Consider the following 27,323-nt stretch of genomic DNA (forward strand, 5'->3'; position numbering starts at 1 on the left):
GGCATGATAAAATAGACATGCTAAATTCCTGAGATTGTTAGCTACGAGTTTAAGGCACTGGGTCCTATGTACACTACTATACAATATACAGTTTTAAATCTATATTCCTATGCTATACTTGCTACATCTAAACTATACTATACAAGAACCACATCGGAGAGGCTCTGGTTCAGGAGACTCTGCATCCTGGAGCTGCTGTCCGCTTGTGTTTGTGGACTAATGCTCCGTCACTGTTGTTACCAGACAGGGGGTCCCGGGGATGGAAGCTCCGTCACTGTTGTTACCAGATAGGGGGTCCCGGGGATGGAAGCTCCGTCACTGTTGTTACCAGACAGGGGGTCCCGGGGATGGAAGCTCCGTCACTGTTGTCACCAGACAGGGGGTCCCGGGGATGGAAGCTCCGTCACTGTTGTCACCAGACAGGGGGTCCCGGGGATGGAAGCTCCGTCACTGTTGTCACCAGACAGGGGGTCCCGGGGGCGTCATTACTTTTACCAAACGGTTCGTGCGTTTTGCAAATCTGATTGGCCACTGACGTTTCTGGTCATGTGACATGTGCGCCCAATCGTGTGACGGCAAGTTCTTTGGACGGTTAAGCTTAGGCGCTCTTTCGAAGTTGGTTAAGGTTAGAGTTTGTCTTAGAGCAGGGCGCTAGAACGCCAGCCCTGATTCCAAACTCTAACCTTAACCAACTGCGAAAGAGTCGCCTAAGCTTAACCAGTGATAAACTAGGCGTTAGGTCGTTTGCAGGCTGTTCGACGCGGAAATGGGCTAAGACACTGCTCGTCATGCGATTGGGCGCACATGTCACATGACCAGAAACGTGCGTGGCCAATCAGATTCACAAAACGCACGAACCGTTTGGTAAAAAAATAGACGTGTCCCGGGGATGGAAGCTCCGTCACTGTTGTCACCAGACAGGGGGTCCCGGGGATGGAATCTCCGTCACTGTTGTTACCAGACAGGGGGTCCCGGGGATGGAAGCTCCGTCACTGTTGTTACCAGACGGGGGGTCCCGGGGATGGAAGCTCCGTCACTGTTGTTACCAGACGGGGGGTCCCGGGGATGGAAGCTCCGTCACTGTTGTTACCAGACAGGGGGTCCCGGGGATGGAAGCTCCGTCACTGTTGTTACCAGACAGGGGGTCCCGGGGATGGAAGCTCCGTCATGTTGTTACCAGACAGGGGTAGGGATGGGTACCGAATTCGGTACTTTTAAAGGTACCTACCGAAACACGTCGGTACTACCGAGTATCGATTCACGTGAGATCCAACGGTGCCTATTGTCGGTAATGGGAAAGAAAGAAAAAAGTCTGATGACGTCATGTTTTGTTTACCGCAAAACTAAACCGCACGTTAACACTTTGGGAGCCAGTCCGTGTTTTCCTTTTTACCCCCTTGAATGCCCACATCCACTCCAATGTTAACATTAATAACGCCTAATTATTTTTTTTAATTTTGGCTATGTCTCTAATCTGCCCGTCACTTATCAAAGACTCATTTTCCAGTCAACATTGTCATTGCAGATTGTTTTTTTATCGCTTTATTTCCGTTTGATAGCATTTTGAAAATCACTTGTTTTCGCGGAAAAAACAACCCATTCTATGATAATCTCCTTTTACTGGAATATTCTAGAACGTTGTCATTTGTCGGCCTATTTATGAATCGTTTTCAAATAAACGCTAGATAATAGATAGTATATGTGTGCGCACGCACGCTCGTGCCGCGCGCTGATAATCGCTGCTCTTATTTCCTGATGGCTTTTACAGTCAAAACAGCTATATCACATATAGGGGAAATGCTTATATATCCGTGAAAACGAGTCTGATTATCCTAAGACTGATAACATAGATTCCTTACCTGAGATCAGATGGTATCCAAATGGATTATTCCAATTCCTGATCACCATTCGAAAAAATCGATCATTGTATTGATCAACCGTGTATACAGTAGAACACATAATCCCCGCTGCTCTTCAGGCTCCAGAGTGATGCCGGTCGATGCCGGCTGCGTGAGTGAGAAGTAAAATGTGGAGTCAGAAATCCTTTCTCCCATTCACTTTCATTGAGTCCAATCCCAAAGGGTGATTTACCATCTGGGAGACGATAGGGGGCGCTTTTTTCACATCTGAGCGCCGGGGGTAGGCCAACGGTAGGCTCGCTTGATGCAATATGATTTCAGATCGCTAATAAAAAAAAAAAAGAATAAAACGAATATTCTCGTGATGGGCCTTCAACCCGGGGGGTAATAACCCGAGAAAAGCCGTGAGTGGCATTCAAAGTGTTAATGTCAACGGCACAATACATGTTTTCTTTTATTATTATTTTTTTGTATCTCTCTTTCTCCGATTTTTCTCTGTTTTCTCCTCGTCCCAATTTAGTCGTTGGGCCAATTCCCCCCCCTCCCCTACCTGGTTGTTGTGCGCATGTTCTCCTACTGGTCGGTACAAGGGAACCCTGAAGTATCCGCACGCTTCCTCCGACACGTGGGGCGACAGCCAGTGGCTCTCTTCTCACCTGGCAGCGAGGGCTCTCATTGGTGAAGTGTAACGCGTGGGAGGTCACGCTGCCTTCCTCAAGTCCTGCCTCCGCTGAGCAAGCGCCCAGACCTGACCTGTAGGCAGGGGGCGAAACTAAAGCCCGCCACCCGCCATTGGCGCTCAGTTTTTACGTTTGGCGCCTCCCACTGAGAGGTCTGCCCGCCGTGTGGCGGGCAATCAAATAGTCATGTGAAAACCGAAAATCATGATCCAATTCTTTAGCGGAGTTCTCACTCGCTGTCTCAGTACAGACACGCAGTGCACTGCTGCTCCTACCCCTCCCGCACCTGTTTCTGTATGCTGCATGTAAACAGAGGCTATTGCCTCCGACAGTCACCGTGACGTTAGTCTAGTCAGTGGGACCTTTGTGAAATAACGTTAGCTACCGTTACAAAATGACCCAGTCAACTATTCACTTAGTTTCTTTTTAGCAGTCGGCTTACTCCTTCCATAGTTTCACATATTTGTAACTTATTTAACGTTATTAAGCTAACGTTAGCTAATCGTCGGACATAACGTTAGCTCCCTAACGTTAGCAAGCGCAGTCAGGAGGACAGAAGAGTAGCGGATGTGACGTCGGTAAACAAGCCACAGGCTGTTATGTAAGACCAAACACACCGCAGAGCGGGTCTTCTCCAAAGACACAGTGAGTGTGGAGCGAAAAATAACTGCTAGAATACTCAATCAGCAGCAGAGTAGTTCATTGCTGCTAGATTGTTTGTTTAATCGGTTGTAAAATACTTTCATTTATTTGTTATTTAAATATATAGATGTGTATTTGACACTTTTTTGATCAGCAGAATAGTTCATTGCTGCTAGAGTGGTTTGTTTACCCTTGTTTTATACTTGTTATTTTGTTAAATACAATACCTTTATTTATTTTGTATTTAAATATATAGATGTGTACCTTTTTTTGTTAATTTGTTAAACATATTTTTTTAAATAAACATAACATTTATTTAAAGATGTGTGTGACTGTGTAATATATATGTTCTAAATAAATAATAATAACTATTTGTATAGCACCTTTCATACAGGGGATTGCAGTTCAAAGTGCTTTACATCAGTAAGATGTAAATAATAATAAAGTAATAATAATACATTTATTTATTAGATATTAAGTTTTGATTTTTTTTTTACAACTGAGGTAGGTAGATGACATTTTTAGAGACTAAAGTACAGAAAAAAAGTACTGTTTGGTACCGGTATCGATTCACAGTTACCGGTATCGGTTCAAATGTGAACGGTACCCATCCCTAGACAGGGGGTCCCGGGGATGGAAGCTCCGTCACTGTTGTCACCAGACAGGGGGTCCCGGGGATGTTGACTCGTCACGCCACCTGCCGCTCCACTCTCTGCAGTCTTCTCACCGGCTCCAGGACACTTTCACTGCTGCACTACCAAACAGTTAACCCTTTCACTGTGACAATACAGAGAAGGTTAACCCTTTCACTGCCACACGACGGCAGGTTGACCCTTTCACTGCCACACGACAGAAGGTTAACCCTTTACTATCACACTACCGACTGTAACCGAAAGGCAGTGAAAGGGGTTAAAGCAGCGGTTCTCAAACTACGGGTTGCCACCCAAAGTGGGGTCGCGCATTGGGCAAAAAAATTTAAACGCAGATCGAGTTTTCCACCCGGCAGCTGTGTGTATTTGCCATGTCTCACCCCTTCATCAACGGAGGCCGACACACAGTATTCCAATACACATCTCACTACATCCTGTGCATGTATAATCGCGGGAGGGGGGTCTGGTCTTTTGTGTGTAACCTGGACTCGCAATGGATAGGTTTGTTGTCAGAAGCGGTGCCGGTTGGTCGCGATGAAATGGGCTCTGCACATAACCAGCTGCTATACCACACTGAGGTGAGATGTCTATCTCGAGGCAGAGTAATAAATCGCCTTTTTTAACTCTTGAGAAGAAGAAGCGCAGATTTTCCTTGCAGAGAAATGTGCTGATAATGAGCTGGATTACGAAACTCCGTTAGTGACACTCTAGGTTAATCAGCGGAGATTTTGGGGTAATTCGTCTTTCGTGCGACGAGCTGCTAAAAGTTCACTGGACAGGCCCTCGCAAAGTTCTGGATATCAGTCCAGAACGAGTACCCAGTGTTGTGTAATGCTGCGCTGAGAAAGCTTGTCATCAACATACCTCTGTGAGGCCCGGTTTTTCAGAGTAGAAGCGGATCACCGCCAAAGCGCACATGAACGCATTTTCTTTTCATGTTCTGGCAACATATTTTGGCTAAATAGGCCTCGTTTTATAAATGTTTATACAGAAACAATTCCGTTGCTTTTGTTGATAATATTCATAAATTTCATTGATAACATAGTGCTGCGATTGAATTTTCTAATAAATATGCATGATCAGTTCAACGTGTGCTTTTATTTTGATATTCCTTATTTCCATGTTGAAATTACTCGATATATGAAGTGTGGGTCGCCAAAAGAAATCCTAAATTAAATGGGGTTGTAGTATAAAAAAGTTTGAGAACCCCTGGGCTAAAGTATGGTGTCGTTATTCACATGGCTTATTTGGGGGGGCAAGGGGGGTTGTCTCTACACCTGGTTTTCCCCGTCGTATACATTTGAAAGCTCATCAAGTGTGAAAGGATGATGGATCAGGCTGCAGAATGTAGTCCGACGGGCCTCCAGGCCTGGTTATGTGGCCCAAGTTGAAAGTGTGCCAACAGACTGGGTTTGTGGCTGCAAGTAACCCGAGGGCCTGCTTATGTAGCGTAGCCTCCCTCAGTGTGGGCCTGCCTGTCTGTCTGCCTGCCTGTCTGCCTGTCTGTCTGCCTGCCTGTCTGTCTGTCTGCCTGTCTGTCTGCCTGTCTGTCTGCCTGTCTGCCTGTCTGTCTGCCTGTCTGTCTGCCTGTCTGTCTGTCTGCCTGCCTGTCTGTCTGCCTGCCTGCCTGTCTGTCTGTCTTGTCTGTCTTGTCTGTCTGCCTGTCTGTCTGCCTGTCTGTCTGTCTGCCTGTCTGTCTGTCTTGTCTGTCTGTCTGTCTGTCTGCCTGTCTGTCTGTCTGTCTGTCTGTCTGTATGTCTGTCTGTCTGCCTGCCTGTCTGTCTGCCTGCCTGCCTGTCTGTCTGTCTGTCTGTCTGTCTGTCTGTCTGTCTGTCTGTCTGTCTTGTCTGTCTGTCTGCCTGTCTTGTCTGCCTGCCTGTCTTGTCTGCCTGCCCGTCCGTCCGTCCGCCCGGGACTTCATACGTTCATATGAGACTTCATACGTTCATATGGGACTTCATACGTTCATATGAGACTTCATACGTTCATATGAGACTTCATACGTTCAGATGGGACTTCATACGTTCAGATGGGACTTCATACGTTCATATGGGACTTCATACGTTCATATGAGACTTCATACGTTCATATGGGACTTCATACGTTCATATGGGACTTCATACGTTCAGATGGGACTTCATACGTTCATATGAGATGTTGCTATGGTTACAGGTTGGGTAATAGAATGGTGATTCAACTTGAGTCGAGCTACGTGTGCATCAAGCGGTTTTAATGCACACCTGCCGGCCAATCGGAGAAGAGTATTCACCCAGACCATGGTATAAAGCAGGGGTCAGCAACCTTTTTGACATGGAGTGCCTGTTTGAAATATAGTTGTAACTAGTGTGCCTCAACAATATTCCATGCATCGTAATTTTTTTTTCTCATAATCAGGTCTTTTTAATGATAATTTTTACATTATTACATCATTATTGTTATTGTTATTATTAACAATATTATGATGGTTGTATCAACCCTAAATCTGAGTTGGGGGGGGGGGGGAATGCAATGCAGACAAACAGCTGCATACAGTGCGACCATTTCACTCACATTTGCCCATTAATTTTTGGACACATCACACACCATCGGTGTGTGTACTGTACGTGTGCTGTCATAGCTCCAGGAGAACACCAGGATGTGAATGGAGGGTGAATGTGAGGTATATCGTGTAAATAAGTTTTGATTGATCGCAAGACTACACTGTAAAAAGAAAATTATTAGTTACCAGAACTTAAAAATATTGAGTTCAGTTACTGTGCATTAAGGTTTTCAGTTTTCAATCCATAATAAGTTAACAGAAAAATAAGTACACAACCACATTATTTCAACCTAATAAAACTATGTTTATTGTCATTGTTTTAAGAACAAAAGTTGACTTGGTAATACTCACATTTTGAGTAAAAAAATGGCTTTTATAACATGTGCAATGTTCAATGAAATAGAAAAATAAATAATACAATTTGTTGATTAATCCCACTGGTCACAATGGTGACCGTAATAATGTTTTTGTTATAAGGCTCTGCAAATGTTACTGAATGATGTAGCAATGTATTTCCAGCTAAATTGAAATAATAAACAAATAAAGGGTCTCAATTAAATATGTGGAAGTAAAAAGAACCTGTGGGAGGATTTCAACAAGATAAATGCGACAACAGTGCAAAATAGTTCACTATAATATTTCAAAGCAAAATTTTATTTTTAATTTTTTTTAGTGCTGCCCCCTGTGCCTATGCAAATGCCCCCGCGTGCCTATGCAGGCACGCGTGCCTAGGGTTGCCTACCCCTGGTATAAAGTATAGTATTTCACCATGGATACGATGACACAGGGATTCTTGTCAAAAGCAGATTCATGTGTTTATAAAGTACACGTATTTTTTTTTCTTTTTATAAATTAGTTTATTGCATTTTTCAATTAACATTCTTCACCAAAAATGTAAATAAACACACCCATAACACACCCTGCCCCCCCCCCCCACCCCCACTGCCCCAGCTCAATCACCCTTCCCACCCAAGCTCATACCTCTCAGCTGGAACCTGTAAGAGAGGCATCTGTTTGTTGCAAAATAATTCAGACGTAACGGAAGTGAAAAAAAGTTTATTTCAGTGTGTTCAAACCTCTGTAACTCTATTACAGTAGCACTGTCTCAGAGTGATTCTTCCTGTTGTGGAAGAAAATTCAGAATGTTTCACGCTGCCCGGGAGGAGCGGGAATCGAACCTTCCCGACTACCAGACGACCGCTCTACCTGCTGAGCCACTGTTGTCTCATGAAATTACTGACATGACATGAAATTACTTATTATGGGACGGCATGACTAACTGTAGGACTTCCTCTCTTCCTCCCTTCCTCCCTTCCTCTCTTCCTACAGAAATGGCAGAGGAGGTTCTTCATCCTGTACGAGCACGGCCTGCTCCGCTACGCTCTGGACGAGATGGTGAGTGAAGGCATCCCCCTCTGGGCCTCCCCCTCGCCTCCCCCTCCCCCTCTGGGCCTCCCCCTCCCCCTCTGGGCCTCCCCCTCCGGCCTCTGGTCTCCCCTTCCCCCCTCCCCCTCTGGGCCTCCCCCTCCCCTTTCCCCCTCCCCCGCCGGCCTCCCCCCTCCGGCCTCCGCCCCCCCCCTTCCCCTCTGGCCTCCCCCTCCGGCCTCTGGCCTCCCCCCTCCCCCCTCCGGCTGGTGTTTGCTCGGGGTGATAAACCTCCGAATGCTCGTCACCGGGGGCTGATTTACGACACGGGCCGTCCCTCTACAGCTGTCCACAGTGGCACATTTGACTTTACGGTCACTAATGTCTATTTTCTGAGAGGAGTAACTCACGGCGACGGCTTTACGAGCGAAGACGCTTTAGGTGAGATTTCTATCAATGTTCCTCAGAACTCACTCTGGAGACGCAGGAGGAGGACAAAGGGTTGTTTACGTTTCGGGTTCTGCGCGTGAAGTGTGACACGCGCGCCGCGTTTTTCTACGTGGACTGTTGGCATTCTGGCGTTCTTCTGAGGCGTGCCTGTAGAGCGCGTGAAGCTGAGCTGTCGCCACGCTTCCTACGATATCCTGCCGTTAGCGTAGCATCGCGCTGACGTGCTAAACGCTAAGCTAACGCAGCAGTGCTGAAAGGAATGAAGAGACACATGATGGTGTACAGGACGGTGTTTGATGCTGTAAGGCAGGTGTACAGGACGGTGTTTGATGCTGTAAGGCAGGTGTACAGGACGGTGTTTGATGCTGTAAGGCAGGTGTACAGGACGGTGTTTGATGCTGTAAGGCAGGTGTACAGGACGGTGTTTGATGCTGTAAGGCAGGTGTACAGGACGGTGTTTGATGCTGTAAGGCAGGTGTACAGGACAGTGTTTGATGCTGTAAGGCAGGTGTACAGGACGGTGTTTGATGCTGTAAGGCAGGTGTACAGGACGGTGTTTGATGCTGTAAGGCAGGTGTACAGGACAGTGTTTGATGCTGTAAGGCAGGTGTACAGGACAGTGTTTGATGCTGTAAGGCAGGTGTACAGGACGGTGTTTCATGCTGTAAGGCAGGTGTACAGGACGGTGTTTGATGCTGTAAGGCAGGTGTACAGGACGGTGTTTGATGCTGTAAGGCAGGTGTACAGGACGGTGTTTGATGCTATAAGGCAGGTGTACAGGACGGTGTTTGATGCTGTAAGGCAGGTGTACAGGACGGTGTTTGATGCTGTAAGGCAGGTGTACAGGACGGTGTTTGATGCTGTAAGGCAGGTGTACAGGACAGTGTTTGATGCTGTAAGGCAGGTGTACAGGACGGTGTTTGATGCTGTAAGGCAGGTGTACAGGACGGTGTTTGATGCTGTAAGGCAGGTGTACAGGACGGTGTTTGATGCTGTAAGGCAGGTGTACAGGACGGTGTTTGATGCTGTAAGGCAGGTGTACACAGTAGCAGTATCGTGATACTATCCTCCCCCAAAGATTCAAGACGGCCAGTGTTGTGATATTTCTCACGGTACAATTTCAAGGCTTTAAATGAGAGACCATACGATATATTCTGTCCAATTATAGTTCTGGAATAAAGGGGGGAAAAGGTCAACATAGGTCAACATTTGAAATAATAAAATGCATTGAATATCATCATCTAGTAACTGTCTTGTTAATCACCAACTATTTAGTATTCAGAGGAGGTGTGGGCAGGGTGATGACAGAGTGTGGGCAGAGTGTGGGCAGAGACAGGGTGAGGACAGAGACAGGGTGAGGACAGAGACGGGGTGAGGACAGAGACAGGGTGTGTATTGATTGGCCCAGATCAGTGTTGGCATGGGAGCTAGAGCAGTCGTCTGGAAATCCGGAGGTTCCCGGTTCGATTCCCGGGCAGTGTGTCGAAGTGTCCTTGAGCAAGACACTTAACCCCTAACTGCTCCCGATGAGCAGGTCGGCACCTTGTCGTCTGTGTGTGAATGTCTGAGTGAATGGGTGAATGTGAGGAACAAAACTTTTTAAAGAGCTTTGGATAAAAGCTCTATATACATTTACCATATATTTATTTACCATGTATTGTCATCATACAGCACTGGTACAGTACAATGAAAAGAACTTGGCATCCAACCAGAGTGCAAAGGTCACAGTAAAGGGGCAAAACAATATACAGTGTGCCAGTGACTCATTGGACTTTAACAAAGCCACTGAGTAAATATGCTAATCTGCTGTATGTACAGTGATACAGGTATGAATACACTATGGTAGTAAGCCATATATATATATATATATTAGGGATGTCCGATATTATCGGCCTACCGATATTATCGGCCGATATGACATAAAAATGTGATATAGGAAAATATCGGTACCGGTTTTCAAAAGAAATTATTATTATTTTTTTTTACATTTATTTAACCTTTATTTACCCAGGCAAGCAAGTAAGAACGAATTATTATTTTATTTATTGTCAAAGTATGCATAATGTTGTGTTAATTACACGACAAGAGATATGTAATGTTAATTACCTGAAATTATTCAGTGTTTTGGGGGGGGGGGGGGGAAACCCTGCATATATCGGTATCGGTTGATATCGGTATCGGAAATTAAGAGTTGGACAATATCGGTATATCGGTATCGGTAAAAAGCCAATATCGAGCATCCCTAATATATATATATATATATATATATATATATATATATATATATATATATATATATATATATATATATATATATATAGTATGTAAACAGGAATATAAGCAGATATATTCATACAGATGTATTTATATATATAGATAAATATATACCACTATATACGAGCATATATATCACATATATATGCTCAGCGTAAACCGCAGCGTCCTGGGTCCTATCCACAATAAAGCGCAAATGCCCTAGAGATGGAGAGAGAGAGACACAGTATGGAGTTGAATTTGTTGGAAGATAAAGACATCAAGAGAGAGGGAGACAGACAGACAGACAGTAGAGTTGACATTGTTGGAAAATGAGGACATCAAGAGAGAGGAGGAGGAGGAGGAGGGGTATGAAAAAGTGTGAGGTGAGACACAAGAGGAGGAGGAGGAGGAGGAGGAGGAGGAGGAGGTCTTCCCGCGTTGTCTCTTCATGTGGTTCTGAGAGGAGCTTCAAAGGGAGCAGAGGGTCAGAGGAGCTGTGTCGCTGGAGTCTCATCAAGGAGGTCTAATAATAGTCTGTCGCACTGAGAACATCAAGAGTAATTGTTTGAGTAAACAGCAGAACAAAGCGGCTGAGTGGTGTATAATCTGGCAGCGGCCCAGTGAGTGTGGAGACAGTGAGACAGTGAGTGTGGAGACAGTGAGTGTGGAGACAGTGAGACAGTGAGTGTGGAGACAGTGAGTGTGGAGACAACAGTGAGTGTGGAGACAGTGAGTGTGGAGACAGTGAGTGTGGAGACAGTGAGACAGTGAGTGTGGAGACAGTGAGTTGAGACAGTGAGTGTGGAGACAGTGAGTGTGGAGACAGTGAGACAGTGAGTGTGGAGACAGTGAGTTGAGACAGTGAGTGTGGAGACAGTGAGTGTGGAGACAGTGAGACAGTGAGTGTGGAGACAGTGAGTTGAGACAGTGAGTGTGGAGACAGTGAGTGTGGAGACAGTGAGTTGAGACAGTGAGTGTGGAGACAGTGAGTGTGGAGACAACAGTGAGTGTGGAGACAACAGTGAGTGTGGAGACAGTGAGTGTGGAGACAGTGAGTGTGGAGACAGTGAGACAGTGAGTGTGGAGACAGTGAGTTGAGACAGTGAGTGTGGAGACAGTGAGTGTGGAGACAGTGAGTTGAGACAGTGAGTGTGGAGACAGTGAGTTGAGACAGTGAGTTGAGACAGTGAGTTGAGACAGTGAGTGTGGAGACAGTGAGTGGAGACAGTGAGTGTGGAGACAACAGTGAGTGTGGAGACAGTGAGTGTGGAGACAGTGAGTGTGGAGACAGTGAGACAGTGAGTGTGGAGACAGTGAGTTGAGACAGTGAGTGTGGAGACAGTGAGTGTGGAGACAACAGTGAGTGTGGAGACAGTGAGTGTGGAGACAGTGAGTGTGGAGACAGTGAGACAGTGAGTGTGGAGACAGTGAGTTGAGACAGTGAGTGTGGAGACAGTGAGTGTGGAGACAGTGAGACAGTGAGTGTGGAGACAGTGAGTTGAGACAGTGAGTGTGGAGACAGTGAGTGTGGAGACAGTGAGTTGAGACAGTGAGTGTGGAGACAGTGAGTGTGGAGACAACAGTGAGTGTGGAGACAACAGTGAGTGTGGAGACAGTGAGTGTGGAGACAGTGAGTGTGGAGACAGTGAGACAGTGAGTGTGGAGACAGTGAGTTGAGACAGTGAGTGTGGAGACAGTGAGTGTGGAGACAGTGAGTTGAGACAGTGAGTGTGGAGACAGTGAGTTGAGACAGTGAGTTGAGACAGTGAGTTGAGACAGTGAGTGGAGACAGTGAGTTGAGACAGTGAGTTGAGACAGTGAGTTGAGACAGTGAGTTGAGCGCCAGGAGTGCCAACGTTAAAGTGGTGTTTGGTTGCAGCCCCTCTAATGTTAAAGTGATGTTTGGTTGCAGCCCCTCTAACGTTAAAGTGATGTTTGGTTGCAGCAGCCCCTCTAACGTTAAAGTGATGTTTGGTTGCAGCAGTCTGTCTAACGTTAAAGTGATGTTTGGTTGCAGCAGTCTGTCTAACGTTAAAGTGATGTTTGGTTGCAGCAGTCTGTCTAACGTTAAAGTGATGTTTGGTTGCAGCCCCTCTAACGTTAAAGTGATGTTTGGTTGCAGCCCCTCTAACGTTAAAGTGATGTTTGGTTGCAGCCCCTCTAACGTTAAAGTGATGTTTGGTTGCAGCAGCCTCTAACGTTAAAGTGATGTTTGGTTGCAGCCCCTCTAACGTTAAAGTGATGTTTGGTTGCAGCAGCCTCTAACGTTAAAGTGATGTTTGGTTCTCGCTCTGAATCTTCTGGCTGCCTCAGACCTACTCCTATCCAAGCTCCGGGAGGGTCATCAAAGAGAAGTCACCTATTCTCAGTCCTTGCCCCACAATGGTGGAATGAACTACCCACCCCAGTTAGGACAGCCGAAACACGTCCAATCTTTCGCCGTCGACTAAAGACGCACTTCTTCAACCATTATTTGAATTAAAAAAAATAAAAGAAATCTGACCCTAACTAACCGTACTGTCATGCACTTGTCCTAATAAACTAACCTACACTGTAGCACTCAACACTTTGATGAACATTGTTGCTCAGCTGATAGAGTTGTGCCCTTCCTGATGGCTTGTTGTACAGAACATGTAAGTCGCTTTGGATAAAAGCGTCAGCTAAATGTAAATGTAAATGGTTGCAGCAGCCTGTCTAACGTTAAAGTGATGTTTGGTTGCAGCAGCCTCTAACGTTAAAGTGATGTTTGGTTGCAGCAGCCCCTCTAACGTTAAAGTGATGTTTGGTTGCAGCAGCCTCTAACGTTAAAGTGATGTTTGGTTGCAGCAGCCTGTCTAACGTTAAAGTGATGTTTGGTTGCAGCAGCCTGTCTAACGTTAAAGTGATGTTTGGTTGCAGCCCCTCTAACGTTAAAGTGATGTTTGGTTGCAGCCCCTCTAACGTTAAAGTGATGTTTGGTTGCAGCCCCTCTAACGTTAAAGTGATGTTTGGTTGCAGCCCCTCTAACGTTAAAGTGATGTTTGGTTGCAGCAGCCCCTCTAACGTTAAAGTGATGTTTGGTTGCAGCCCCTCTAACGTTAAAGTGATGTTTGGTTGCAGCAGTCTGTCTAACGTTAAAGTGATGTTTGGTTGCAGCAGTCTGTCTAACGTTAAAGTGGTGTTTGGTTACAGCCCCTCTAACGTTAAAGTGATGTTTGGTTGCAGCCCCTCTAACGTTAACTCTTTCAGTGCCACTCACGAGATTTCTCGGGTTTTTTTATAGGTGGTTGCGTGCCACTCACGAGATTTCTCTGAATTATTATTATTATTTTTTTTTTGCGATCTGAAAAATTATTGCATCACCCGAGCCTACCCGAGTATAGCCGAGCTGCGCCGGTGATCACTGTGGAAAAAAGCGCCCCCTGTCGTCTCCCAGATGACATAAGTGATTTTGGAATGGACTCAATGAAAATGAATGGGGAAAAAAATCCGGTACTCCACATTTTCCAGTTCACTGATCCAGCCGGGGTTACCAGAGTTCATTCTGGAGCCTCAGATCCCCGCGGATCATGGAGATCTTCAGTGTCGCGTTGGATCCATACACGTATCGATTTTTTCGAATGGTGATCAGGAATTGGAATATACCAGTTGGATACCATCTGATGTCAGGTAAGGACTCTATGTTATCAGTGGTAGGATAATCGGAGTAAGTTTGATGAAGTTATAAGCTGTTTTGTGAAATGTCTTCTTTCGGTTTCACTGTAAAAGTCTGTGAGGAAATCAACGGAGCGATTATCAGTGCGCGGCCGTAATGTGCTTGCGTGCACGTATAATATTGATCATCTAGCGTTTATTTGAAAACGATTCATAAAAAGGCCGACGAATATCAACGTTGTGGAATATTCCACTAAAAGACGATTTTCATAGAATGCTCCAGAATGAGCTGTTTTTTATATCAAAACGGGGGCTTTTCTAACTGCTCTGAAATGGAAACGACGCGATAAAAAAACAATCTGCCTTCACAGCACTGACTGGAAAATAGTCTTTGATAATGCGATGGGCAGATTAGACACATAGCCATAATTTAAAACATAGATTAGGCGATATTAACGTTAACATTGGCGCCGATGGTGGCATTCAAGCGGTAAAACGGAAAACCAGGCGTGGCACTGAAAGAGTTAAAGTGATGTTTGGTTGCAGCAGTCTGTCTAACGTTAAAGTGATGTTTGGTTGCAGCCCCTCTAACGTTAAAGTGATGTTTGGTTGCAGCCCCTCTAACGTTAAAGTGATGTTTGGTTGCAGCAGCCTGTCTAACGTTAAAGTGATGTTTGGTTGCAGCCCCTCTAACGTTAAAGTGATGTTTGGTTGCAGCAGCCTGTCTAACGTTAAAGTGATGTTTGGTTGCAGCCCCTCTAACGTTAAAGTGATGTTTGGTTGCAGCCCCTCTAACGTTAAAGTGATGTTTGGTTGCAGCAGTCTGTCTAACGTTAAAGTGGTGTTTGGTTGCAGCAGTCTGTCTAACGTTAAAGTGATGTTTGGTTGCAGCCCCTGTAACGTTAAAGTGATGTTTGGTTGCAGCAGTCTGTCTAACGTTAAAGTGATGTTTGGTTGCAGCAGTCTGTCTAACGTTAAAGTGGTGTTTGGTTGCAGCCCCTGTAACGTTAAAGTGGTGTTTGGTTGCAGCCCCTGTAACGTTAAAGTGATGTTTGGTTGCAGCCCCTGTAACGTTAAAGTGATGTTTGGTTGCAGCAGCCTGTCTAATGTTAAAGTGATGTTTGGTTGCAGCAGTCTGTCTAACGTTAAAGTGATGTTTGGTTGCAGCAGTCTGTAACGTTAAAGTGATGTTTGGTTGCAGCAGTCTGTCTAACGTTAAAGTGATGTTTGGTTGCAGCCCCTCTAACGTTAAAGTGATGTTTGGTTGCAGCCCCTCTAACGTTAAAGTGATGTTTGGTTGCAGCCCCTCTAACGTTAAAGTGATGTTTGGTTGCAGCCCCTCTAACGTTAAAGTGATGTTTGGTTGCAGCAGTCTGTCTAACGTTAAAGTGATGTTTGGTTGCAGCCCCTCTAACGTTAAAGTGATGTTTGGTTGCAGCCCCTCTAACGTTAAAGTAGGGCTGGGCGATATAACGATAACGATAAATATCGCGATATATTTTAATAATCGATATCGAATATCGAAATAAAAAGAAATCGAAGAATCGTTTTTTTTTTTTTTTTTTTTTTTTTTTTTACCTGCAACAGGGCAGTTTTAAAACCAGAGAGAGTGGACAGACTTGTCTTTCTTGCCTGCAACTTAAAGTAATGGCTTTGCTTGTCCAAATGACAATACTGACCAAATTGAGATTTATTTTTCTCTTGTCCATTTATTTTGTTTGCTTTCTAATTTAAAATACAGTTTGAAACCGTCTGTACACAGTAGGCTATGTGTGCTAGCAGAACTAGACTCTAGTCACAAGTCACGGTGCACATGTGCGGTGGTTTGTCCACCAAAAAAGCGCCAAAAGATCGAAAATAAACTAGCAGAGCAAGAACTGTCCAACTCCCCTGGAGCCACAGCCAGCAGAGAAGCCGGTTTACTTTCGCTTTTAAACCAGCTGCAGCCTGAGAACTGGAGTGTGAGGGGATGTAACACTAAAGATGGCTGCAATGACAAAGAATTGCTGCAAAATAAACATACATCTGTTGTTAAAAAAAAATTAAAAAAATTATACTTATAACAATTCGATAATTATCGATATCGAGAAATATGATAACATTATCATATCGTTATCGCGATATGATTTTTTTCCATATCGCCCAGCCCTACGTTAAAGTGATGTTTGGTTGCAGCAGCCTGTCTAACGTTAAAGTGATGTTTGGTTGCAGCCCCTCTAACGTTAAAGTGATGTTTGGTTGCAGCAGCCTCTCTAACGTTAAAGTGATGTTTGGTTGCAGCAGCCTGTCTTAACGTTAAAGTGATGTTTGGTTGCAGCAGCCTCTAACGTTAAAGTGATGTTTGGTTGCAGCAGCCTCTAACGTTAAAGTGATGTTTGGTTGCAGCAGCCTCTAACGTTAAAGTGATGTTTGGTTGCAGCAGCCTCTAACGTTAAAGTGATGTTTGGTTGCAGCAGCCCCTCTAACGTTAAAGTGATGTTTGGTTGCAGCAGCCCCTCTAACGTTAAAGTGATGTTTGGTTGCAGCAGCCCCTCTAACGTTAAAGTGATGTTTGGTTGCAGCAGTCTGTCTAACGTTAAAGTGATGTTTGGTTGCAGCCCCTCTAACGTTAAAGTGAGCAGCCTTTCTAACTTGTTTGTCATCACTAATGATTTGACGCCCGCAGTTTGTGCAACGGATTAATGGATTATTGGATTTGCGTTAATGGATTAATGTGGTTTTAATCTCACGGATGGGAAGTGACATCTCATTAGCACTGAAGCTAATTACGCCTAATTGTATTTTTTTTATGTTCACATACGAGTAAATGAACCGCATTCATATACTAGTAGACCATATCATGTTCAAAGGTCATTACATTCCTCGGGATCTGACTGTGTGTGTGGTCTTGTGCGTGCCATGGATACAGTGTGGGGACGGCTACGATGTGAGATCTCATTTTACTGACACTAATTACGTCTATGTAGTTGTATGTTAGATTCATGGACAGTATGAGGTAGTTCATGTGTTTATAGTAGATTAGCCTGCATTTCTCCGGATCTGACTATGTGTGCATGTGTTGTTGTTGTTGCATATGTGTGTGCATGACGTGTTGTAAGCATTTAGCACAAAGGGGCTAATTACAGGGCAGGCCTGGAGGACTCGGTGGGGGGGGGGCTCTCACACTTAACCCCTCTCTATACCAAACCCAGTTGCCCCTGACGACACATCACGGGTCGCGCCACTCGAGACCAAGCAGAGACATGGCTGGAGCAACACAACGCACAATAACCCCACGCACAGCAAGACACACTAAACCCCAGTTCCTTTACTGATCCCCTCTGGGAAATTCAAGTGTCATAGCAGCATGGGGAGGGGGTACAGGTAGAATAGTAGTAATTATAATAGAACAAAGTGCAAAGTAGTGAACAGTAGTGACTGAGTGGCAGGATTCAATCAGACCGTAGTAATAGTGATGATGGTAAACATGGTCCAAACTGTAGTAACGCACTGTACCAGAGTCTGTGCAGTGTTTATTATTAACAGTCAGATAGTCCTAACAGTGTTTATTATTAACACATTGTGCGCCAAAAATGAGTATACTCGTTATTGCCCGCCATGCGTTGTGCGCCAGAAACGAGTTAACTCGTTTTTGGGATCAATATTAAATTTTTTCGCCATGGCATTCATAATTCATTCAGCCTCCCTCTGGGACGCAGCTGGACCCTGTTCTGATATTGCAACGCCTCAATACCGCCGCCTGGTGGATTTTGGGCGAGTTACACTCCACGTCAAACCGGAAGTGGTGCTCTGTGCATCTGGGAGAATCCTCCGGTAGTAATATCTTGTAACGTGGATCAAGAGACACAATCGAGTGCATTGGGATCGCTTTCTAAACGCAATAATCAATATGATTTCGGCGTTTATTGCGTCATACAAGCGGGAAATGGATCTAGCAGATCGACGTCAAATAATTGGAATATTTTTCCTCCAGTCTCATCTGCGAACGGTAAGAGGAATCTAACGTTATTTTCAGCCCGATTGTTTATTTATTTCACGGCAATCCATCTGATCAACGTATCAACCCATAGTAAAAAAAAAAAGACGCTACTGACGATCAAGGAATTATAAACGACCCCCCCCCCTTTCCTTCATGCATGATGAAGCATAATGTATACCGATCATATACATTTTAATTTTTTAATATAGTGTGTATAGGAAAGAAACGCCAATCGATAATTATCATATGCGTTGGGGCCTATAACTCGCGTTTTAGGAATTACTGCAGAAAACCTTAAAACATACTTATATTCACGACGGTATTAACACGACAATGTATGAATGAAAAAATATAACGTTCCCACATCCGGAACGATAGATACCCGATGTTGAATGGGCCATAGTAATGTCGATATAGCTATAATATTTAAAAAGTTATAGCTCTGCAAAGAAGGTAAACATCTCCATAGGGTTACAGCACTGGCAGACTGGGCCCAAGGATGGGTACAATGCATGGCGGACAATGTGTTAACAGTCAGATAGTCCTAACAGTGTTTATTATTAAGAGTCAGATAGTCCTAACAGTGTTTATTATTAAGAGTCAGATAGTCCTAACAGTGTTTATTATTAGTGCCCTGGTGGCGCACCACGTTACTGCGCTCGCAGTATAATCGCAGGTTCGAATCCGGCCCGGGCACCTATGCTGCATGTCCTCCCCAACTTTCCTCTCTGCCTGTCCTATCCGATAAAAAAAATAAAAATTAAAATAGTGACAGTCCTAACAGTTCTCAAGTTCTCCAGCAATTGGCAGCAGTCCGTGCCCCCTGTTGTGGAGCCTGATGGCAATTGGCACAAAGGCTGGCCGAGGCAGTTTGTGGCGCGTCTTGGGGGGATAAGTCTGTGGCTGAACGTGCTCCTCATCTTAGCTAGCTCCTCATAGAGGGGGATAAGTCTGTGGCTGAACATGCTCCTCATCTTAGCTAGCTCCTCATAGAGGGGGATAAGTCTGTGGCTGAACATGCTCCTCATCTTAGCTAGCTCCTCATAGAGGGGGATACGTCTGTGGCTGAACATGCTCCTCATCTTAGCTAGCTCCTCATAGAGGGGGATAAGTCTGTGGCTGAACGTGCTCCTCATCTTAGCTAGCTCCTCATAGAGGGGGATAAGTCTGGCTGAACATGCTCCTCATCTTAGCTAGCTCCTCATAGAGGGGGATAAGTCTGTGGCTGAACATGCTCCTCATCTTAGCTAGCTCCTCATAGAGGGGGATACGTCTGTGGCTGAACATGCTCCTCATCTTAGCTAGCTCCTCATAGAGGGGGATACGTCTGTGGCTGAACATGCTCCTCATCTTAGCTAGCTCCTCATAGAGGGGGATAAGTCTGGCTGAACGTGCTCCTCATCTTAGCTAGCTCCTCACAGGGGGATAAGTCTGTGGCTCCTCATGCAGAGGGGGTGGGAGGGGTTCGGCTCTAGTCGTCGAAAACCGGAAAGTCCTGTTGCCTGTTGATGTACTACAGTAACTTCTCCTCCACGAGGAAGCCACCTGCTTGTCACTAATGAACCCCCTGTTAGCGGCGGGCAGGCAGGCAGGTAGGAATAGGCTCCAGGCCCCTCGACCCCTCGACCCCGCACTGCCTCTTCACTGAGATGAAAGGCTGAACCATATGCAGAACACATTACAGGTTCTCCTTAAGATAGATGGACCCAGGGGGCGGCTAGGTGGTGTAGTGGTCTAAGGCACTCGCCACCAGTGTGGAGACGCTAGGATTCGCGTGTTCGAATCCAGCTCTCCACATTGTTTTTCAGTTTGGCTGGTCGTCCGCAGTAATACACATTGGCCGTATTACGGGGAGGGAAAAACTGAAGGGTGGGGATCGAACGTTGTGAACAAGCGACTCCTACAAGTCGGTTGGTGCGCCTGCGCAGTAGAATCAGGAAGTGTCGGGGGCAGCGTGAGCCTCCCACGCGTTACTCCTCGACACTGAGAGGTCGAGCTGCGCAGGTGAAAAGATGCGACTGCTGTTACCTCAAGTACCGGAGGGGACTTGTGCTATGTATGACTTAGTCCTCACTGCAGCCGGCTTGTGGGAGGCAAGAAACAGCGTTCGTGACAGGGGAGGGTTGAATTGGATGATACGAAATTGGGATGGGAGAAAATATAGAAAATGGGAGAAAAAGTGGATCAAAAAAAAAGATAGATGGACCCAGCACCTGAACGGAACATAAACGTTTAAAGGGGCACTTCACAAAAAAGAAAACGTTTTCCATTCCCCCTTTAATTAGATTAGAAGCTTGGAGAAAAGGGAGCAGAGACAGGAGCAGGGACACGGTGGCCTACATAGGACTGTGCTGCCGGGCGAGGCTCACGGCTTCAGCACTTTCCCCCCGGGTCGTCTTTTTGACAAGAGGGTTGGAAATGTGAATCTCTCTCTCTTCTCCTTTTCTCTGTATTCTCTTTCTCTCTCTCTCTCTTCTCTTCTCGGTCTCATCTCTCTTTCTCTCTCTCTCTTCTCCTTTCACTCTCTATCCTCTTTTCTCTCTCTTTCTCGCTCTTCTCTTCTCTGTCTCATCTCTCTCTCTTCTCCTTTCACTCTCTATCCCCTTTTCTCTCTTTTCTCTCTTTCTCTCTGTCTCATCTCTTTCTCTCTCTTCTCCTTTCACTCTATCCTCTTTTCTCTCTCTCTCTCTCTCTCTTCTCTTCTCTGTCTCATCTCTCTTTCTCTCTCTCTCTTCTCCTTTCACTCTATCCTCTTCTCTCTCTCTCTCTCTCTCTCTCTCTCTCTCTCTCTCTCTCTCTCTCTCTCTCTCTCTCTCTCTCTCTCTCTCTCTCTCTGAGGCTCTACAAGGCTCAAACTCAGTTTCCTCGAGAGGAGTTCGGGATATTAATAACTGCGTTCTCTCGTAGTGAAACCCGGCAGGTAGTTTTTAGCGGAGGAGTTCGACAGAAAGTTATTTCAGACCGGTGTTGCCTAGGCAACCTGTTTTTGTCTCTTTTGTCCAACAACAATGTTTGACCATGGCATGTGTAACATGTGACACAGAGACATTTTCTCTTTTGTTTGAGAGACTCTCTCTCTCTCTGTCTCTCTCTATCTGTGTTTCTCTCTCTCGCTTCTCTGTCTGTCTGTCTGTCTGTCTGTCTGTCTGTCTGTCTGTCTGTCTGTCTGTCTGTCTGTCTGTCTGTCTCTCTCTCTCTCTCTCCATTCAACGTAAAACGTATTTACAGAACGTTCTGGAAACTAAAGCCTGTGTGGAGGTCTGTTTGTAACTAGGTCTGTTTGTAACTAGGTCTGTTTGTAACTAGGTCTGTTTGTACTGTAGGTCTGTTTGTAACTAGGTCTGTTTGTAACTAGGTCTGTTTGTACTGTAGGTCTGTTTGTACTGTAGGACTGTTTGTACTGTAGGTCTGTTTGTAACTGTAGGTCTGTTTGTACTGTAGGTCTGTTTGTACTGTAGGTCTGTTTGTACTGTAGGCCTGTTTGTACTGTAGGTCTGTTTGTACTGTAGGTCTGTTTGTACTGTAGGCCTGTTTGTACTGTAGGTCTGTTTGTACTGTAGGACTGTTTGTACTGTAGGTCTGTTTGTACTGTAGGTCTGTTTGTACTGTAGGTCTGTTTGTACTGTAGGTCTGTTTGTACTGTAGGTCTGTTTGTACTGTAGGTCTGTTTGTACTGTAGGTCTGTTTGTACTGTAGGTCTGTTTGTACTGTAGGTCTGTTTGTAACTGTAGGTCTGTTTGTAACTGTAGGTCTGTTTGTACTGTAGGACTGTTTGTAACTATAGGTCTGTTTGTAACTATAGGTCTGTTTGTACTGTAGGTCTGTTTGTACTGTAGGTCTGTTTGTACTGTAGGTCTGTTTGTACTGTAGGTCTGTTTGTACTGTAGGTCTGTTTGTAACTATAGGACTGTTTGTACTGTAGGTCTGTTTGTACTGTAGGTCTGTTTGTAACTGGAGGCCTGTTTGTAACTGTAGGCCTGTTTGTACTGTAGGTCTGTTTGTAACTATAGGACTGTTTGTACTGTAGGTCTGTTTGTAACTATAGGTCTGTTTGTACTATAGGCCTGTTTGTACTGTAGGTCTGTTTGTACTGTAGGTCTGTTTGTAACTGGAGGCCTGTTTGTACTGTAGGACTGTTTGTACTGTAGGTCTGTTTGTACTGTAGGTCTGTTTGTACTGTAGGTCTGTTTGTACTGTAGGTCTGTTTGTACTGTAGGTCTGTTTGTAACTGTAGGTCTGTTTGTACTGTAGGTCTGTTTGTAACTGTAGGCCTGTTTGTACTGTAGGTCTGTTTGTACTGTAGGTCTGTTTGTACTGTAGGTCTGTTTGTACTGTAGGTCTGTTTGTACTGTAGGTCTGTTTGTACTGTAGGTCTGTTTGTAACTGTAGGTCTGTTTGTACTGTAGGTCTGTTTGTACTGTAGGACTGTTTGTACTGATAATATATTCCTTTATTGATCCCCTTGGGGGAAATGTGGGCGTCATAGCAGCAGCATGGGGGAGGGGAGGTACAGGTATGGCCAGGGTGATGGTAGCAAGACATAAATATAGGCAATAAAATCTGAATATAAAAATATGAGAACAAATAGACAATATAATTCATTCTGAGTAGTATAGAAAATATAAGAAAAATAACTGTAAATAACAAAAGGTGCAGATGAGGGTCTCTTATAATCTTATATTATACGTTACAATAAATATAGAATAAATAATAAATCTGAATATATCTATATATACCTGTATATACTATGAGTAAAGGTTAACGGTATACACAAGGTGCAGGTGAGGGTCGTGTGTGTGTGTGTGTGTGTGTGTGTGTGTGTGTGTGTGTGTAACTGCAGAGAGAGGCTGTGTGTCAGGTGACCGGTGCTGGGAAGGCTGGATTGATTGATTGATTGATTGAAAATGAACAATGCAACTTCCTTATACAAAAAAAAAAACACAAAACAAAATACAAGAAAATTGCATAATAAAATAATCGATACTTGGCGTCCTTGTATCGATACAGTATCGCCGCGCAAACTATCGCGATACTATACTGTATGGATATTTCCCCCACCACTTAGTGGAGCGGCTGTGTGTCAGGTACAGGTGCTGGCAGGCCGGGGAGGCCGCCGGGGGCTTTCAGACAGGAATCCACTCGTCACCGAAAGGAGAGTCTCTGAGAGTTGACTCACTCGGCAGCAGCAGGCCTGACACACAGAAACTGTGTAGCGCTGGATTCATGCGCGGCTTTGAATAGGATCGATTTTGAGTTTTTTTTTTATATGTGAGATACAGGAGGCGCCCACACAGAACCACTCTTCTCTTCTCTCTCTCTCTCTCTCTCTCTCCCTCTCTCTCTCTCTCTCTCTCTCTCTCTCTCTCTCTCTCTCCCTCTCCTTTCTGCTCTCTGCTCTCTACTCTCTCTCTCTCTCTCTCTCTCTCTCTCTCTCTCTCTCTCTCTCTCTCTCCCTCCTTTCTGCTCTCTGCTCTCTACTCTCTCTCTCTCTCTCTTCTATCCTCTTCTCTTTATCTCTCTTTCGCTTTCCCCTCTCTTTTTCTCTCTCCTCTCTTCTCTTTCTCTCTCCCCCCCTCTCTCTCTATCCTCTTTCTCTATTCTCTCTCTCTTCTCTCTATCATCTCCCCCCTCTCTCTCTCTCGCTCTCTCTCTCTGTCTCTGTCTCTGTCTCTGTCTCTCTCTCTGTCTCTGTCTGTCTCTGTCTCTGTCTCTTTCTCTCTCTGTCTCTCTCTCTCTCTCTCTCTCTCTCTCTCTCTCTCTCTCTCTCTCTCTCTCTCTCTCTCTCTCTCTCTCTCTCTCTCTCTCTCTCCTCTCTCTCCTCTCTCTGTCTCTCTCTCTCTCTTCTGTCTGTCACTCCATACCTCTGTCCTCTTGTCTTCAGACTCCTTACTCTCTTTCTCTTCCTCTCTCGCTCTCTTGCCAATAAATCATTTGTGTTCTCTCATACTGTACACTCTGGTATCACCATGGTGGTGTAGGAGGCGTGTGGGTGTGAAGAGGTCCTCCTCACGACAAGCTACATGTTCTAAAATAGCCGAGGCGACACCTACTGACCCCGGCGTGTCACCCTGACCTGAAGTAGAGGCTCACGCGGTGGGAAGCAACACGGCTCGACGCCCACAAGAGAAGGACTCTCGGCATCACGCAAGTGGGGGGGGCCGCACACGGCATGTTCTCGCTGCACAGGATCCCACCCACGCCAGCACTCTGACTCCTCTCTCTCTCTCTCTCTCTCTCCTCTCTCTCTCTCTCTCTCTCTCTCCTCTCTCTCTCTCTCTCTCTCTCTCATCCACCCACACCAGCGCTCCCTCCGACACACTGAGGTTAAGCATCTCATGTGGAGGCTCAGTCCCTCCAGAGAGACCTGATGGAGTATTCTGCATCCCTGTATGTGTTAATTTCCACTGTAGAGAGAGAGAGAGAGAGAGGAGATGGAGAGAGAGGAAGAGAGAGATAGAGAGAGAGAAAGAGAGAGGGAGGAGAGTTAGGGAGAGAGAGGTAGAGAGAGAGAGAGGTAGGTATATTTGCCATAAAACAATAGATTGTATTTGTTAGAGAGAGGGAGAGAGAGGGAGGGAGGTAGAGAGAGGTATGTAGGTATATTTGCCGACATAATATAACGATACAATGCCACAAAACAATAGATTGTATTTGTTAGAAGAGAGAGAGAGATCTTGTTTGCCGTCTAGGTCTTCAACGTTGTGTTTGTTTAGCTTTAGGTCAGAGATGATGATGATGATGATGAGTGTAGGTTATGTTGTGGTGGACGGTGTGTACAGACTACAGACGCAGACTATGGTTTGTTTTGTCTTCATCCGGAGCTGTCTACGCCAGACGGTGTTGGTCTGGAGCCCTGGTCTGCACACAGTGTTGGTCTGGAGCCCTGGTCTGCACACAGTGTTAGTCTGGAGCCCTGGTCTGCACACAGTGTTAGTCTGGAGCCCTGGTCTGCACACGGTGTTAGTCTGGAGCCCTGGTCTGCACACGGTGTTAGTCTGGAGCCCTGGTCTGCACACAGTGTTAGTCTGGAGCCCTGGTCTGCACACAGTGTTAGTCTGGAGCCCTGGTCTGCACACGGTGTTAGTCTGGAGCCCTGGTCTGCACACGGTGTTAGTCTGGAGCCCTGGTCTGCACACAGTGTTGGTCTGGAGCCCTGGTCTGCACACGGTGTTAGTCTGGAGCCCTGGTCTGCACACAGTGTTAGTCTGGAGCCTGGTCTGCACACGGTGTTAGTCTGGAGCCCTGGTCTGCACACGGTGTTGGTCTGGAGCCCTGGTCTGCACATGGTGTTAGTCTGGAGCCCTGGTCTGCACACAGTGTTAGTCTGGAGCCCTGGTCTGCACATGGTGTTGGTCTGGAGCCCTGGTCTGCACATGGTGTTGGTCTGGAGCCCTGGTCTGCACACAGTGTGGTCTGGAGCCCTGGTCTCCACACGGTGTTAGTCTGGAGCCCTGGTCTGCACACAGTGTTAGTCTGGAGCCCTGGTCTGCACATGGTGTTAGTCTGGAGCCCTGGTCTGCACACAGTGTTAGTCTGGAGCCCTGGTCTGCACACAGTGACCTTATGTAACCAGGGGTCCAGATCATGCAAGTGTGCTGTAGCTACAGGTGAAGCCGTTCTACCTGTGGGGTCACGGTGTGTGTGCCATCATGCCCCCCCCCCCCCCCCCACGCACTGTAGCTTTTCTTCAGACCCCCCCCCACTGTAGCTTGTCTCCAGATCATCATAGACCAGTCGTTGTCTCTCTGTCTCTCCGTCTCTCCGACTCTCTGAACCCGCTTGTTGTTTCAGAAGTGAGCGAACGCTCCGTTCTCTGATGATCCTTCGTCCGTTGAGGTCATTCTCATCTTAGCGTCGAGCCCGGTATCATTTCCTGTGTTTACTGGAAGTCAGACGGCAGAGCGCTGCCCACATGGCTCCGGCCCAAGAGCCCAGACACTTTGACGAAGGGTGATTGCATTTTTAGTTTACGCAATTCCGTACATTCCTTTAACCTTAACCGCACTGCCCTGGAACCTTAACCTCGAATCCCCCCAGAAAGACGTCCTGTACTATCTGTCCTGCTGTGTCCTATCTGCCCTGCTGTGGTCCTATCTGTCCTCCTGCTGTGTCCTATCTGCCCTGCTGTGTCCCATCTGCCCTGCTGTGTCCTATCTGCCCTGCTGTGTCCTATCTGTCCTGCTGTGTCCTATCTGTCCTGCTGTGTCCTATCTGTCCTGCTGTGTCCTATGTCCTGCTGTGTCCCATCTGTCCTGCTGTGTCCTGTCTGTCCTGGCTGTGTCCTATCTGTCCTGCTGTGTCCCATCTGTCCTGCTGTGTCCTATCTGTCCCCTGCTGTGTCCTATCTGCCCCGCTGTGTCCTATCTGCCCTGCTGTGTCCTATCTGCCCTGCTGTGTCCTATCTGCCCTGCTGTGTCCTATCTGTCCTGCTGTGTCCTATCTGCCCTGCTGTGTCCTATCTGCCCTGCTGTGTCCTATCTGCCCCGCTGTGTCCCATCTGTCCTGCTGTGTCCCATCTGTCCTGCTGTGTCCTATCTGCCCTGCTGTGTCCTATCTGCCCTGCTGTGTCCTATCTGTCCCCTGCTGTGTCCTATCTGTCCTGCTGTGTCCTATCTGTCCTGCTGTGTCCTATCTGCCCTGCTGTGTCCTATCTGTCCTGCTGTGTCCTATCTGTCCCTGCTGTGTCCTATCTGTCCCTGCTGTGTCCTATCTGTCCTGCTGTGTCCTATCTGCCCCCTGCTGTGTCCTATCTGTCCTGCTGTGTCCTATCTGTCCTGCTGTCTCCTATCTGTCCTGCTGTGTCCTATCTGTCCTGCTGTCTCCTATCTGTCCTGCTGTGTCCTATCTGTCCTGCTGTGTCCTATCTGTCCTGCTTGCTGTGTCCTATCTGTCCTGCTGTGTACTATCTGTCCTGCTGTGTCCTATCTGTCCTGCTGTGTCCTATCTGTCCTGCTGTGTCCTATCTGTCCTGCTGTGTCCTATCTGTCCTGCTGTGTCCCATCTGTCCCTGCTGTGTCCTATCTGCCCCGCTGTGTCCTATCTGTCCCCTGCTGTGTCCTATCTGTCCTGCTGTGTACTATCTGCCCTGCTGTGTCCTATCTGTCCTGCTGTGTCCTATCTGCCCTGCTGTGTCCTATCTGTCCTGCTGTGTCCTATCTGTCCTGCTGTGTCCTATCTGCCCTGCTGTGTCCTATCTGCCCTGCTGTGTCCTATCTGCCCTGCTGTGTCTATCTGCCCCTGCTGTGTCCTATCTGCCCTGCTGTGTCCTAT

At 46.2% G+C, this 27,323-nt stretch overlaps 1 protein-coding gene across 4 annotated transcripts in view; it reads left to right on the forward strand.

Moving 5' to 3' along the window:
* The window catches only part of LOC311235219 (myosin phosphatase Rho interacting protein), a 178,900-nt gene that overhangs the window by 11,412 nt on the left and 140,165 nt on the right, over positions 1-27,323 (forward strand). For all 4 annotated transcript variants that reach the window (XM_084322622.1, XM_084322621.1, XM_084322624.1 and 1 more), the window contains exon 3: positions 7,700-7,765. In XM_084322622.1, coding sequence (XP_084178748.1) covers positions 7,700-7,765 — 66 coding nt within the window. The remainder of the gene's footprint in view (positions 1-7,699; positions 7,766-27,323) is intronic.

This window comes from Notolepis coatsorum, assembly GCF_963971535.1.
Source record: "Notolepis coatsorum genome assembly, chromosome: 10".
In the NCBI taxonomy this organism is placed as follows: Eukaryota; Metazoa; Chordata; class Actinopteri; order Aulopiformes; family Paralepididae; genus Notolepis; species Notolepis coatsorum.